This window comes from Bufo gargarizans, chromosome 1, assembly GCF_014858855.1.
Source record: "Bufo gargarizans isolate SCDJY-AF-19 chromosome 1, ASM1485885v1, whole genome shotgun sequence".
NCBI classification, from domain to species: Eukaryota; Metazoa; Chordata; class Amphibia; order Anura; family Bufonidae; genus Bufo; species Bufo gargarizans.
The window spans coordinates 122,705,153-122,720,497 of NC_058080.1; the positions used below are offsets into that span (position 1 = coordinate 122,705,153).

General features: G+C 42.3%; 1 protein-coding gene across 3 annotated transcripts in view; it reads right to left on the reverse strand.

Moving 5' to 3' along the window:
- The window catches only part of ACSL1 (acyl-CoA synthetase long chain family member 1), a 79,158-nt gene that overhangs the window by 34,523 nt on the left and 29,290 nt on the right, over positions 1–15,345 (reverse strand). For all 3 annotated transcript variants that reach the window (XM_044297584.1, XM_044297576.1, XM_044297569.1), the window contains exons 3-6: positions 10,453–10,567; positions 1,830–1,894; positions 502–603; positions 52–151 (exon numbers count right to left, since the gene is read on the reverse strand). In XM_044297584.1, coding sequence (XP_044153519.1) covers positions 52–151; positions 502–603; positions 1,830–1,894; positions 10,453–10,567 — 382 coding nt within the window. The remainder of the gene's footprint in view (positions 1–51; positions 152–501; positions 604–1,829; positions 1,895–10,452; positions 10,568–15,345) is intronic.

Here is a 15,345-nt window from a genome sequence, read left to right on the forward strand (position 1 = left end):
AAAGCCTCTAAACATAGTACAAACCAAGCATAAACCTAGATATTTAAGTACCTTTGTTTATGATGTAGGTAATCGCTTCAGCTCCAAGAGTATCATAGAGCGGCACAGCCACCATGGAGTAGGTGTAGCAGCCCAGTTCTGTGATTATCCACTGTAAAGAGAAGATTCATACATTCACTCACAACACTGACAAGAGAAGACTTGACAACTTTCAGTAACTTTATTAAGCCATGGGTTGCACGTTATATACAGCATTGGCTCTACATAGCATTTAAATGCAATAAAAAAAATAATAATAATGTAGAAAAATATTATATAAAATCACATAAAATACACACACCAAGTTATAACATTCAATAAAAATAAACAACAGAGTGCATTTGTTACACTACAGTGCAGTTTATTCGGTCAAGTTAACAGTTACATTCCTTGTCACTCGCACAGTAACCCCCAAATACTACTACAAACATCACAAGAAAGCAAATTCTACTGAAAACTTACCTCTGGCCTGTTTTGTGCAAAAATGCCAATAAATTGTTCAGAATTTGGTTTACAGCCCCGGTGCAGCAAGGCAGAGCCCACATACTCGGCCCGATCTGACACCTGGATGATAAGAAAATACAAGTAAAAAAAAAAAAAAAAAAGTTGGTATGAAGTATGCAAAAAATAAATAAAAAATGCACGAGTGTTGGTTGTAGAGCATTATGTGGCCATCCAATTTTAATGGGTTGTACCATTACAACAGCTTTTTTACAGGATAGGGGATAAAATGTTTGATTGGTGGGGGTCCGACCACTAGGGCCCCCAGAAGTCACTAGAACAAGGGCAGTGTACCTCCATGTTAGTGTAGTGCCAGATATGTATGCGTGTCCGCCTCTTCATTCGGCTCTATGGGACTGCTGGAGATGGCTCTCTCTCTAGAAGCACCATAGAACTAAACAGAGCATCAGGGCACATGCAAGTCCGCTTCTCCATTGAAATGGGGGAAAGCGGGCCCCAGCAGTCCAGCCGCCACTGAACAGACACTCTCCCCTAGCCGATTCACTCAGCCTTTCCATGTTATTGGTATGCAGGATGCTGGTTGCCATATGGAAGATCGCTACCACTCTTCCCAATATTACACGGTTGGGTGTATATTCTAAGACACTACAAACCAAACGCCTAAAATGGACTGTGCAGAATTAGAAACATGGCTACTTTCTTCCAAAAGCAGCGCCACATTTGACTTCAGGTTGTGTACAGTATTGCAGCTTAGCCTCAGTCATGTCAATGAAGCTGAGATGCAATAAGACAGTTTTTGGTCAGGTGTGGAGCCCTCTTAGAAATAAAGCAATCAAGTGTGAGTGTCATATCCTGACTTATTTGCACCATTTTCTGGCACATGGATAATAAATGAGACTGAAACTGACCACACTCATTAGATTAAAGGGGTTGTCCGGTCATCAATATTAAATCGGCAGGGGTGTCAGATCAGCTGTATGAGGAGATGCCGCGCACAGTGTGCACGTGCCGTCTCTTCCTGTTTGCTGATGCTTTGCCATAGACGGCAGCAGCCGGTAGAGCGACGGGAGACTGCACGAGCTGCCTCCTCAGAGCAGATTGACATCCGGCACCCCTGCCAAACTGATAACGATGACCTATACTGAGGATAGGTCATCAATATTAAAAACCCTTTAAGGTCGTCATATGGCACTAACCACCCAGTGTATATGCAGGTGTCCAGACAAATGCTGGGGCAGAGAGGGATCAGGCTTTTGATTTTCAACACGCCTGATCATTGCATTCTCAGGGAAGATAAGCCACCAACATTTGTCAAAAGCAGGTATTACCTCTTGATAGGATATCCACTGATACGGCTGATTAGGCTTCCTATGTCCCAAGCAAGGTCCATTATCTAGAAAAATAAAAGAAATTCAATAAAAATCCCACTGTAGAGCAGTATCATAAAAGGTGCACCGAAGCACCAGTTAAAACCTTATGTTATTAATATTGTCATATGTTCTGAATACAGAGGAAAAGAAAAAATGACCAGGTAACAATACAAATATCGTATAATCTTCCAGGAATGCTGATAATTCATTCATAAGCTTCCAGTAGAAATAACAGGGATGGTACAACACAGAGCCATAACAATAGATGCTCCAGAATTGTTATTACATGGGGAATGCAATTAGTTACCAAAACAGACAGTTCCTCTGAGTTTTTTTTATACCAAATATTTTCTCTTTCACTTCCTTTGACTGAACTTGTAATGCATTACACTGGTGATCACTGCAAAAGGTGCACCACAATAATATGCGACTGACATGGTAACATAGGTCACATAATTCCTCAAATAGAAATATTAAATAAGAAACCACACACTTCACTTTTTGATAAAATAGGCTATGTTGCTTTATTCAGGGTTACCCAAATTAAATAAATATTTAATAAATCAATAAATAATTTAACCAATAAAATATCGACCAATAAGTCCACCCAGCATAGCTATATAAAAAGGGAGGGTGGACAGGGTGCTGGTCCAGGTCTTTTTAACACTGCAGGTAGCTAATGGCAATGTCCTTTCTTTTAAACCCACAGGCTTCCCGCCGAGAAGGCTTTATCCAATCAGCTGAAGATCTTCTTCCCACTGCTGGACCAAATAACAGCTGACCCAAGAGAACTTGTCGCCTGGCAGAAGCACCTGAAACCGGATTTTACCCCAGGTAAGGGCTCTTTCACACTTGCGTTCTTTTCTTCTGGCATAGAGTTCCATCGTCGGGGCTCTATGCCGGAAGAATCCTGATCAGTTTTATCCTAATGCATTCTGAATGGAGTGAAATCCGTTCAGGATGCATCAGGATGTCTTCAGTTCCGGAACGGAACGTTTTTTGGCCGGAGAAAATACCGCAGCATGCTGCGCTTTTTGCTCTGGCCAAAAATCCTGAAGACTTGCCGCAAGGCCGGATCCGGAATTAATGCCCATTGAAAGGCATTGATCCGGATCTGGCCTTAAGCTAAACGTCGTTTCGGCGCATTGCCGGATCCGACGTTTAGCTTTTTCTGAAGGGTTACCATGGCTGCCGGGACGCTAAAGTCCTGGCAGCCATGGTAAAGTGTAGCGGGGGAGCAGCATACTTACAGTCCGTGCGGCTCCCGAGGCGCTCCAGAGTGACGTCAGGGCGCCCCACGCGCATGGATAACGTGATCACATGGCACGTCATCCATGCGCATGGGGCGCTCTGACGTCATTCTGGAGCGCCCCGGGAGCCGCATGGACTGTAAGTATACCGGTCCCCCGCTCCTACTATGGCAACCAGGACTTTAATAGCGTCCTGGGTGCCATAGTAACACTGAAAGCATTTTGAGGCCTAAGCCCTGTAAAAAACAACAAGAGGGGGACACCACCACATACACCAAAACAATAAAACCACCAATACAAGATAACCCAAACCAAGTGACCGTGTCACCATGTGTCCCCCAAGCTATCTGCTCTGGGGGGCCCTCACATGGTAACACAGATGACAATTCCTCAAATAGAAATAATAAATAAGAAACCACACATTTAACTTTTGGATACAATAGGCAGTGTTGCTTTATTCAGAGGTTACCCAAATTAAATAAAATAATTTAACCAATAAAATATCGACCAATAAGTCCACCCAGCATTAGCTGGGCGACAATATCCCACAAGCCATGACTCTACAGAAGTATGGCCCTCCCCCCAAAAAAGCAACAGACACTTCTCCAGGGCATTTTGCAAGCCTAAATTAAAAATATCCAACCCAACATCCGACAGGTACATTGTCAGATCTATATAATCCAGGAACGAACCTTCAAGGTCAATGTGTCTATAACTAAGACCTCCTAGAACTGGCATAAATTTAAACATGGTCTTATTTAATCACTTTCTAATTTTCTCAAATAACAGGCCCTCAGAGGACTAAATCAGCCTCTGCACAATTTCTGAATAAACCAGAACAGTATCTGGAAACATGTTTCTTTTTCATTCTCCATAACATATCTAAAGTCTTAACCCTACCCATGTCATTTCCACCAGCATGAGTAATTAACAAATGCGGCGAAGGCCATCTAAGCACCAGCTTCATAACCTCATTTAAGAGATCCTTCCATTTTAAACCCCTGGCCCCAAACCAAAATACACTGCCTGTCCCCCAAAAAAAGTTGCCACCTGGATTTAACTAAGCAAATAGTTATGAGCCTCCTATTGGATAATTACTGCATGGGCGATTATCTTTTAGCTGGCAATAAGTTATATAACCCCAACTGGTGCAATAAGTTGCTTCTTATTTCTTAAGCAACCATGTCGAAAGACATCTCGTGGTCGAGGAAAAGATGTTAGTCTGTTTGAGAAGGGTCAAATCATTGGCATGCATCAAGCAGAGAAAACATTTAAGGTGATTTAATAAACTACTAAAATTGGGTTAAGAACTGTCCAAAGCATTATTAAAAACTGGAAGGATAGTAGGGACCTATCGAAATGTGGTGGGAAAAAAAAATAAAAAATACTGAATGATCGTGATAGGCGATCACTTAAACGTTTGATGAAATCAAATCGAAGGAAAAAAAAAACAAAAACAAAAACAGTAGAACTCAGGGCTATGTTTAATAGTGAAAGTAAGAGCATTTCCACACGCACAATGCGATGGGAACTCAAGGGATTGGGACTGAACAGATGTGTAGCCATAAGAAAACCACTAATCAGTGAGGCAAACCAGAAAAAAAGGCTATAATTTGCTAGGGAGCATAAAGATTGGACTCTGGAGCAATGGAAGAAGGTCATGTGGTCTGAGGAGTCTAGATTTACCCTGTTCCAGAGTGATGGGCGCATCAGGGTAAGAAGAGAGGCAGATGAAGTGATGCACCCATCATGCCTAGTGCCTACTGTACAATCCTGTGGGGGCAGTGCTATGATCTGGGGTTGCTGCAGTTGGTCAGGTCTAGGTTCAGCAACAGTATGTACTCCAAGAATGAGGTCAGCTGACTACCTGAACATACTGAAGGACCAGGTTATTCCATCAATGGAATTTTTCTTCCCTGATGGCACGGACATATTCCAAGATGACAATGCCAGGATTCATCAGGCTCAAATTGTGAAAGAGTGGTTCAGGGAGCATGAGACATCATTTTCACACATGGATTGGTCACCACAAAGTCCAGACCTTAACCCCATTGAGAATCTTTGGGATGTGCTGGAGAAGGCTTTGCGCTGCAGTCAGACTCTACCATCATCAATGCAAGATCTTGGTTAAAAATTAATGCAACACTGGATGGAAATAAATCTTGTGACATTGCAGAAGCTTATCGAAACAATGCCACAGCGAATGGGTGCTGTAATCAAAGCTAAAGGCGGTCCAACGAAATATTAGAGTGTGTGATGACTTTTTTTGAACAGGCAGTGTATATGCTTTTTATTGGACTCAAAGGATACGTTTTCAGAGTAATGTCTCTTCCTGGCTCTCTTCTGAGCCCAATAACCCATATTATTAATTGGATTATTTGTCCTAAACAAAATCTCAAAATGATCCTTTGCAACATTTGGAAGAACACTTAAAATCTTTTCTAATAAATCTAAAGAAATAGGACGTTTCATATCTACGTTAAAATTGGCCTTGCGATATCCATTCAAAACTTGCTTGGTAAGAAACATACCCAATAAAAAGGTAACTGACCAAATAATCTCTGGAAAAAAATATATGACACTCCTGCTACTGTTTTAGCAATATAAGACAATGAACTTTTTTTTAGCCATAAAAGAAAGAAAAAAAAAAAAAAAAGACCCAAATTCTCTAAACTAATAGACAGAACATATTGCTCAGAATTACTAAACTCCAACCAATTATTCCATGCGGATGCGTAAGCAGCCCATGTTCTAGGTGCAACATTGTGGTTACTATTCATAATCAATCCAGCAGCAGGTACCATAAATGAGGCGGCCAAGTGCCCTATCTTGATCTGCCGAAGGAGCCAACACCTGAAACCTCATCCACTGGAAACGCGACAAAGTTGTCATTATTCTTACCGGGAATATAATTTGCTTTTAACCAAATGTTAAAATGACATGCAACACAAAACTAGGGGTCTCAAAAGGCAGACCGTCCTTTCACATTTTGCCGATATTAATAGCAAAAACTACTACTTTGTCTGTAAACAGACAAATTCTCTTGTTTCTGAAATACGACCCCAAATTACAATTGCAACCAAAACTGGAAATAACTCCAAGAATAATATTAGGAGTAAATTTGTTCTCCACCCAAAAAGACAGACAACTCTCTGCACACCATTTATCGTTTCAAAAAAGCACCAAAACTACATCTAGCTGCTTCATCGGTAAACAATTGCAAAGAATCTGAATCTGAATCTTGAAACTTATTCTGCCAACAACTCAAGCCACATAGCCAAGTCTTCTTTAAGCAGTCTCGATAATCTAATCTTGTAGCAAAATACAAGCCTTTTTAAAAAAAACATGGCCCATTGGAATAATCCTACATGCAAAATTTAATGAGCCTAACAAAGATTGTAACTCCCTCAAGGTGTATTTTTTTTTTTTGCCCAAAAAAAAAAAAAAAAAAAAAAAAAACTAATAGTAACCTTATGGAATCCAACTTAACCTTGAGTAAACGAAATTGCATCTTAATGCTATCAATAACTATACCTAAAAATTCCAAATAAAGGGTAAACAGTTCTCATCTGCAATAGGAATACCAAACTGACTAGCTATATTAAGAAAAACAAGTTAGAACCAAAGCCTATAAACAAAAAAAATTAAGTTATGTAAAACACCACCTTCCAGAATATTAACTTGAATAACCCAATGTAAAACCGAGGAAAAAGATTCAAAGTACGAACATGACCTAAGAAAAACCCATAGGGAGGCATTTATAAAAAAACAAAAAAACTTACAATCCAAATAATTAAAACCCTGAGATCCAACTGGCAAAAGCCTGAATGCTGATTTCATGTCGGCCTTTGCCAGCAAGGCCACACAGCCAAAACAACTCAATAAATCTACTGCTTGATCAAAAAAAGCATATGAAACAGTAGCCTCCTCTTTAGAAGAGTCATCATTAAGTGAACTATCAACAGGAAAAGATAAAATTATGAATTAACCTATACTCGCCCGGCTCCTTTTTTGGAACAATGCCCAAATGCGATAAATTCAAAAAAGGTGGGGAATCAAAAGGGGCCTGCTATTCTACCACTATCCAACTATTTCTTAATCTTTACCTATACAACATCTGCAAATCTCAATACAGATTTTAAATTCTCTACCATTAAACACCCAACACCCTTGAATTCAGGTTACCAAAAAAAAAAAACTATGAAAACTCATTGAAAATTACCTTAGCCTTCGCTTGGTCTGGATAGCTATCACAACCAGACAGCTGAGAAGCTCTGACAGAGGCCTTTCAGAACCTCCTCCTTGAGTTCTCTTTGTTGTGCTGTTCAGTTCCTCATCTCGTTAGCCTCTCTCAGCTGTCATGGAGTTGGACTGATTGCATCCCTTTAAATTCCGCCCCATAATGCATTACTGGGCGGCTTATACTACTTCCTGGAGTGTGTATGCATGCTGATCTTGTTTTCCAGTCTGCTACAAAGTTAAGTGTTGAACATTTATCTGTTATTTTCTGTTTGCTAGATCCCAGGTGACCCTGACTCCATCCGTGTCTGGTGTAGGGAGCCGGTGGGCGTGTCCCCTCACTATTGTAGGGTGTTCAGGGGTTATATAGTCGAGGTACGTGGATATGCAACCTTCCACCTCTGGGATCTTTTTCCCTGGCTGCTCAGCCTATGCAGTCTCAGGTCTTGTGCAGGGGTCTCCCTTTTGGTTCCTTAGCTTTGGATCCACTCAGTCATATATGCATGTTGCTTTGTCTTGTTTCCTGTACACCGTCCGTGACAATAGCGTTTTAACCAAGGAAGCATTTCTGCTAACTTCACTGGAGTCCATGCTTTTAGAAAGCTGCTCCTTAACTGACTAATTGAAAATTCCCTTGACTGCTCAGTTTAAAGCACCTTGATAAGGGACGAGTGCCCCCACAAAAGGAGCACTCCTGCTTATAACTGCAATTGGTTAGCCATTTGCATGTATTCTCATTAAAGGCAAAGCAAAGCACCCATCTCAAGCCTTGAGAAGGAGACTACTCTGGCAAAGCAGTTCTTTGTGGGAGCATTAAATTATTCCACAGACCAATATCCTTAAAAACCCATTTTAAAGAAGGGTGAACAGCCAACTTTTGTCTGAATAGTTCATCATAACGAAATCAAGCCATAACTCCAAAGTTACGGTATGCCTCCAATATCATGTCCAAGTGCTGGAAAAAGACCACAGCACTTATCCGGAAACTTTTCACCTAGTGCAGCTGCATAAATACAGAAAGCCTGCAGCCAGTTAAAAGAACGCGGCCGACTACGCTTTCTGCCTTCATCCAGCTTCTCGTCCTTTGTCATTACTTACAACATGTTACTTATTAGAAGGTAATAAAGACATTATAATCAAAACTCTAAACGCCAAATGCGTTCTTTGATATGTCTGGTGGCAAGTGAAAACCCAGACGCGAAACTTCACAACATAACGCCTCCTTAACACAGGCTTCAGATACACCAATACCCCTATCAAGTATAGGAACGCTAGAAACCAATTGACTTATTTAATACCACTGGATGGTTAACCCAAATTCCAGATGGCGAAGCAATATTTTTTTTCAGAAAAGGAAGAGATATAAGCCTAAAACAAATTTTTGATTAGACATGGACTGAACATTGAATTTCTCACCACTAGATGGTGCATCCTGTCCAGGATCCGAGGACTGAGGAACTTTCAGCTTCAGCTTCCCTGCATATTCACCGCTGTCTTCAGGTAAGCTTGATGTAGATGTCGTCATGCTGAATTCTCCCTTGCTGCTCACGGCTAGGCTATAAATCCATTGCGGGTCAGCTTCCACGATCTCCTCTTCATCATGCTGCCATTCTTAAGCGGCATCCCTGCTGCTCGCCACCGCTGCCTGCTCACATCTGACACTTTGTGCGGACTGCCGGCAACGCCTCCTTCTGGAGCTCGCCGCTGTTGCAGACTATTCCAGCGGGGATGACCGTTAGCAACGGATCACATGCGGAAGGATTGCTTCGCAGGGTATAAACACGCTACAGGGTTTTGAGCACTTCCTCCCATTTAGGCCACTTCATTCTGTGATTTTTTTCTTCCTCTTGATATATATGGAATGTGCCATAGTTTATCGTTGGTACCATTCTGTGCACCTGGTAGTCTGTCACATGGCCTATTATGGGTAGGGCTTGAAGCCTCCTCCTACCCTCCCATTGTATTAGTGATCTTTCTATGGAGGCATGTGGGTGTTTGGCTGAGAGTCGGACCGTGTTCACACACTGTAGGTAGGTTAGCGGTAGGACCCATGCAACATTGAGCTACCTTGACAGGGTGCCTTGGGCTCAGATATGTTCCTGACTGGAATATATTGGCCAAAGTCCATTTTTAACATCGTGAGGGTTTGGCCAGTATTGTCAGCTGCATATTATTTGCAGTGATTTATGGATTTTTTATATTCTCATCCACATATTATTTCATCTTGTGTAGGATGCCTTTTTGGTGCATGTGGTCCGCTGCCAACATCCTTCATTGTATGCATTTTTGCTGGGGATTGCCGTTAGTAGCGGATCACATGTGGAGGGATTGCTCCCCCGGGTATAAACACGCTACAGTGTTTGGGGTTTTGAGCACTTCATTCTGTGTTTTTCTTCTTTATTACACTGGTGACCCCAATAAATCACCAGACTAAAGAGGCAGCCGTGCTAGAAAACCACAGTTAGCAATGTTCACAAGGCTAAACTACAGTAGCAGATCAGTAGGCTCCCCCTCTGGGAGCGATGTGTTTTTGATGGTCGAAACAGTGGCAAATACACCCCAGCTATTTCAGCCCTTCATTACAAAGTAGTAACATGCCACTTCGAGTGCATCCGATATCCACTACGTAAAACAAAACAAAAAAAAAAAAAAAAAAACACACGTGACCATGTGCACATGATGCTTTTCTCCTACCAACATCAATGGGAAGCAGTTAGTGGCATTTTTACTGCATATTACTCGGCTCTGCTGAGCTCTTTCCAGGAGTTCGGCAGTCTGTTAAAATGGTTGTCCATGCAGAAGACAAAATTCTAGCAGATGAGTTGCCCATGTATAATTGCAGGGCCCTTATTAGGTGCACCCCACTGTTCAGACAGACATATGGCTCCTATCCTATAGATAGGGGGATAAGTGTAATGGGAAAACCCCTTTAAAGAAATCTATCTATGCTGGTAGTGGTTGACCATTACAGTATAAGAAATACAAAAAAGGTACTACAGCCACTGTAGCAAACAGAATGCAATTAGGCACACAGGATAATACAAAAGGGTAAGAGTATATAGCAGCATAAACATGAAGAGGGGGCTACTTACTTGACACTCTCAGTCCTCTCTGAAATACTTCATATAGTGTTGTGATGTCATCATAGTAGTAAACGATGACCTCATCACTGTCCAGCAGAGTCGATCTACGAGCATGTTCGTCTCCCTGAATAATGAAACAGTTTTAAGAAGATTAGCAAGACATGGACGAAAAAGAATTAACAGCAACCTCAATAAAATGTGAAGTCACATGCAACTTTGAGCCAAAGCCAGAAGTTGATCCAACAGGAAGAAGTTTTTTTCTTTATACTTCTCATTTCCTTACAATACACTTCAGGATTTGGCTAAAAAAAAACACAACAAAAAAAGAATGCAAAAAAGGTGTGCGACACCGACCCAAGGCAGGAACGCATGCTGGTTTATTTGACGCAGTAGTGGCTACCAAAGAGAAGTCTCTCTCCTTTGTATTTATCCTACTTATTCAGTCCTTGGCGGGGTTTTGCGTGGCAAACTACTCCGCAGTGTGGTCTGACCAACCTTTGTGACCTCACCTTCTCCTGTTACTGAGATTCCATGTGTGTTCAACAACCACTGAGAGCCTCATCTTAGGCCACTTTCACACTAGCGTTTTTTTTTGCGGATCAGTCATGAATCTGCAAAAAACGCTTCTGTTACAATAATACAACTGCATGCATTTGTCATGAACAGATCCGGTTGTATTAGGTCTTCTATAGCCATGATGGATCAGTCTTGAACACCATTGAAAGTCAATGGGGGGACAGATCCATTTTCTATTGTGCCAGAGAAAAAGCGTTTTGGTGTCCGCCTCCAGAGTGGAACGGTGACTAAACGGAGGCAATCTGATGTATTCTTACTGGATCCTTTTCCAGTCAGAATGTATTAGGGCAAAACTGATCTGTTTTGGACCACTTGTGAGAACCCTGAACGGATCTCGCAAACGGAAAGCCAAAACGCCAGTGTGAAAGTAGCCTTAGTTTACCGCAGTGCTCATGTACCGGTTACTACACTGCGGTATACACACCGTGGAAAACAAAGCCGGTGCCCTCAGTGGTTAGCGTAGTGTGCATGCCTGGGCCCGGCAGACAAGTGCATACGCAGGGAATCTCATGAAATTTGGCACAGGAACATCAGGTATCCGGGAAGGTTTTAGAACAGGTCTCAGCTCTCTAGGACGTACCGTTCCTAAGATATTTCCAAAAAATGCATTAGCCAATAGAAGCTTGGTCACATGACTCTTATCAACCAATAGAAGCTCTCAGGTCCTTCAGCCTCTACATAGTTTTACTTCAGGTTTCCATAACAACCCAGCCATTTATCTTCACTGCTGCAGATGAGCTTTAAAAAGGAAATCTGTCAACAGCATAAGTGCTATTGAACTAACGCCATGGCCTAATAGCACTTAGTACCTTATTTCAAGATGTCCCATTGTTCCAGTAATGGATGTTTTTATCCTATGAAAATCCAGTTTATTTGGTATGTAAATGAGTCAGTAAGGTGCCCAGAGGGGTGTCACTCTTGCAGAAAGGAGCCCAGACACGCCCCCTGCCGAAATGTGTCCACCCTCAAAAAGACTTAAAACCCAGCCCCCAGGTCCCGCTAAACCACGCCTAGATCTGTATAGGCCACGCCCCTCACACTACTGAGCCGACGCCGATTGAAAAAAATAAAATAAAATGAAGGTAAAAATCTACTTCTGTCAGCTGCAGGGGTGGGAGGGAGACTTTCTCCCTGCAGCTCACACTCACTTAGGCTCCACTACACTTAAGCTTCATTCAGACGTCCGTAGTGCATTGCGTATCTGCAATACACCCAGCACACCCATAGAAATGCCTATTCTTTCAGCAATTGCGAACAAGAATAGGACATGCTCTATTTTTTTCTTCCAGAGCTGCAGACTGGAAGATCGGGGCCGCGCTCCGGAAATGTGGATGCGGACAGCACACTCTGTGCTGTCTGCATCTCTCCAGGGCCCATAGAGAATGAATAGGTTCGCACCTGTTCCGCATAATTGCAGAACGGATGCGGACCCATTCTACGGACGTGTGAATGGACCCTTAGAGTGAGCTGTTCAAAAGGACACGCCCCCGATTCAGTTAGGTCACGCCCACTCCTCAGCCGACTGAGATTGAAAAAAATGAAGTTAAAAATCAACTATTAGGTCCCGCTAAGTCACGCCCATAACTATTTAGGCCACGCCCCATCCACTCATTAGCCGACAGGGATAAAACATTTTTTTTTATAAATGAAGGTAAAAAAAAAACAAAAAAAAAAAAAAACAACCAACTTCTGTCAGCTGCAGAGGTGGGAGGGAGGGTGACTTTCTCCCTGCAGATCACACTCAGACAGCACAGTGCTGCTGTCATAGAGTGAGCTGTTCAAAAGTACACGCCCCCAATCCAGTAAAGGCCACTAAGGGGCGGGCCCCTGTGGAGGTCACTCAAGGGGATGGTATGCTCTGAAGTCACTGTTAAAGAGGAAGGCTGCTTTAAAAGTCAAAGTTAAGGGGTGTGCTGCTGTGGAGGTCCAATTTTAAGGGACGGGGCACTGTAGATGTCACCGTTAGTGGACAGTGTTGATATCTTTTAACGACACACACGAACATTAAATGAAATAGATTAAATATACCCGAGCGAAGCCGGGTCCTTCTGCTAGTTATTATATACACACACACCTCCGTCACCATATGTGGGGGACACACCGCCCTGTATAAACTGGAATGTGCTGCAGACAATGAAACTGTATACGAGCGAATTACCTTATAAATGACCATTTGGGCAGATTATCCCAACTATTGAACAAACAGTGCTAGTATTGCCTGTGTAAGACTATGCTTAGGGTTCATTCACTTGACCGTAAGAGTTTCGTGGTCCGCAAAACACGGGGACTGCCTGTGTAAGTTTCGCATTTTGCGAACGCACCCAGCCAGCCCTCTGGCAGAAATGTCTAATCTTTTTGTGGGGCTGCGGATCTTTTGCATCCCCATTGCAATGAATGGGTCCGCACCCATTCCGCAAAATTGGGGAACGGATGCGGACCCAGAAATACGGTTGTGTGAATAGACCCTAGTCTACTATACAAGGCTACAAAAACAGTGCCAGGGACACTTATTATATAGCTGTGAAGTTTAGGAATTGCATTCAAGAATGTCCTGGTTGCCAAATATTGGGCATTTTTTTCCTTCAATACGTGCCATAATGGCTTTTTGGCGACTAGTCATCTTGAAGAAACTCAGACCAAAGCATTCTGCAGAGTCAGCCATAGGTGAAAGCACACGCATCACTATATGGCCTCTGTGGTCCTGTTACAGCGCTCGGGTCCTTCAGACACGGTATATAACAATCAACATGGTTTGTTTGTTGTGTATGCCATCCGTGCCCAGGTCCAATGAGCCTAAATGTCTAGCTTGCATCATTCGTGCTAATCCCCAGCCGCTGGACGTTTTTTTCAGGAGGTTACTTCCTGGCGAGGCTGGAACCTGTATGTCTAGCACCATTGATTATGCAGTGCTACAGTTGCTCAGGTAACTCAGTGTGCAGAAGGAATGAGGGGGGTCTACTCCTGTTACCGTGCCTCGCGCCTCGCTCCATGCACACAAAGCCCTGCAAATGTCAACCTTTAATCATCTCACGTGCTTGTACACAAACCTGCTCGGAGAAGGATCAGTGAAGTCCAGCAAACCAGTAAAAGCATCTCCGAGGCTACAAATACACACACCCATAGGCACCTGTATTTTACTGCCGGTTTGCGCCTTTAAAGGGGCAGTTAAAGGGGAAAATAGCAAATTTCATAGGTTGATATACCCCTACACAGTCTGAATGATTGGATAGCGTGAGACTGTATGGACACTTACCAACGACAGAGGGAACAAGAAGTCAATTTAGGTGGAACGGAATAAGACAGTTGTATGAAAAGATGCTGAACCAGACATATCAGTAGAGCCCGCATGTTTTCATTCAGGAGGTATCCTATAACAAGGTCGACAACCGTGCACAACAAAGACCAGCATAAGTATGACTGCTGCTCTGGACTATCAGAAAACCATGGGAAAAATAAGTGGTTTTGCAGCAATATATTTGACTACCTGGCACAATGTTCCCTTAGTCTCGTGGGTAAACACTAAAGCGATGTAATCAAACACTGAGGCTACAGGTGTGACAATAGGGGACAGTCACTGGTCAATCATTAAACCATGCTGTTTTGTCAAATCCTAGGCTCATTTTTGAAGGCATTTATGCTAGAAAAATGGAGGGTGGGTGGGTGGGGGCAGTCAATATTTTTTTACCCATATTGCTCTGCAGGTGTTCAATTGGATAAAGTTCTGGGACTGATGCCCTCCTCACCATCACTTGCTAAAGGGTAATGGTCTTCAAAACATTTTATCATATGCAACAAAGACAAGCTTTTATCCAAATCAAACTGTCCCCAAAGTAGATGCTAGATAGATGTTCCCCCTGGATGTAACCATCATGAAAGCTATAGTGGCAGCCATATGAGAGAGAAAGAAAAGGAGAAAGCGAGAATAAGAGAAAAGGCCTCATGCACGCGACTGTTCTGGTCCGCATCAGAGCCGCTGTTTTGTCACTTCAATAGGGCTGTAAAAGATGCAGACAGCACTCCATGTGCTGTCCGCATCCGTTGCGTCGCCCCGCCAAAAAATAAATAAATAATTATAATTATTATATATATATATATATATATATATATATATATATATATATATATATATATATATATATATATATATATATACATACACATACATACATACACAGTCATGTGAAAAAATTAGGACACCCTTTGAAAGCATGTGGTTTTTTGTAACATTTTTAATAAAAGGTTATTTCATCTCCGTTTCAACAATACAGAGAGATTAAAGTAATCCAACTAAACAAAGAAAACTGAAGAAAAGTCTTTTCAAGATCT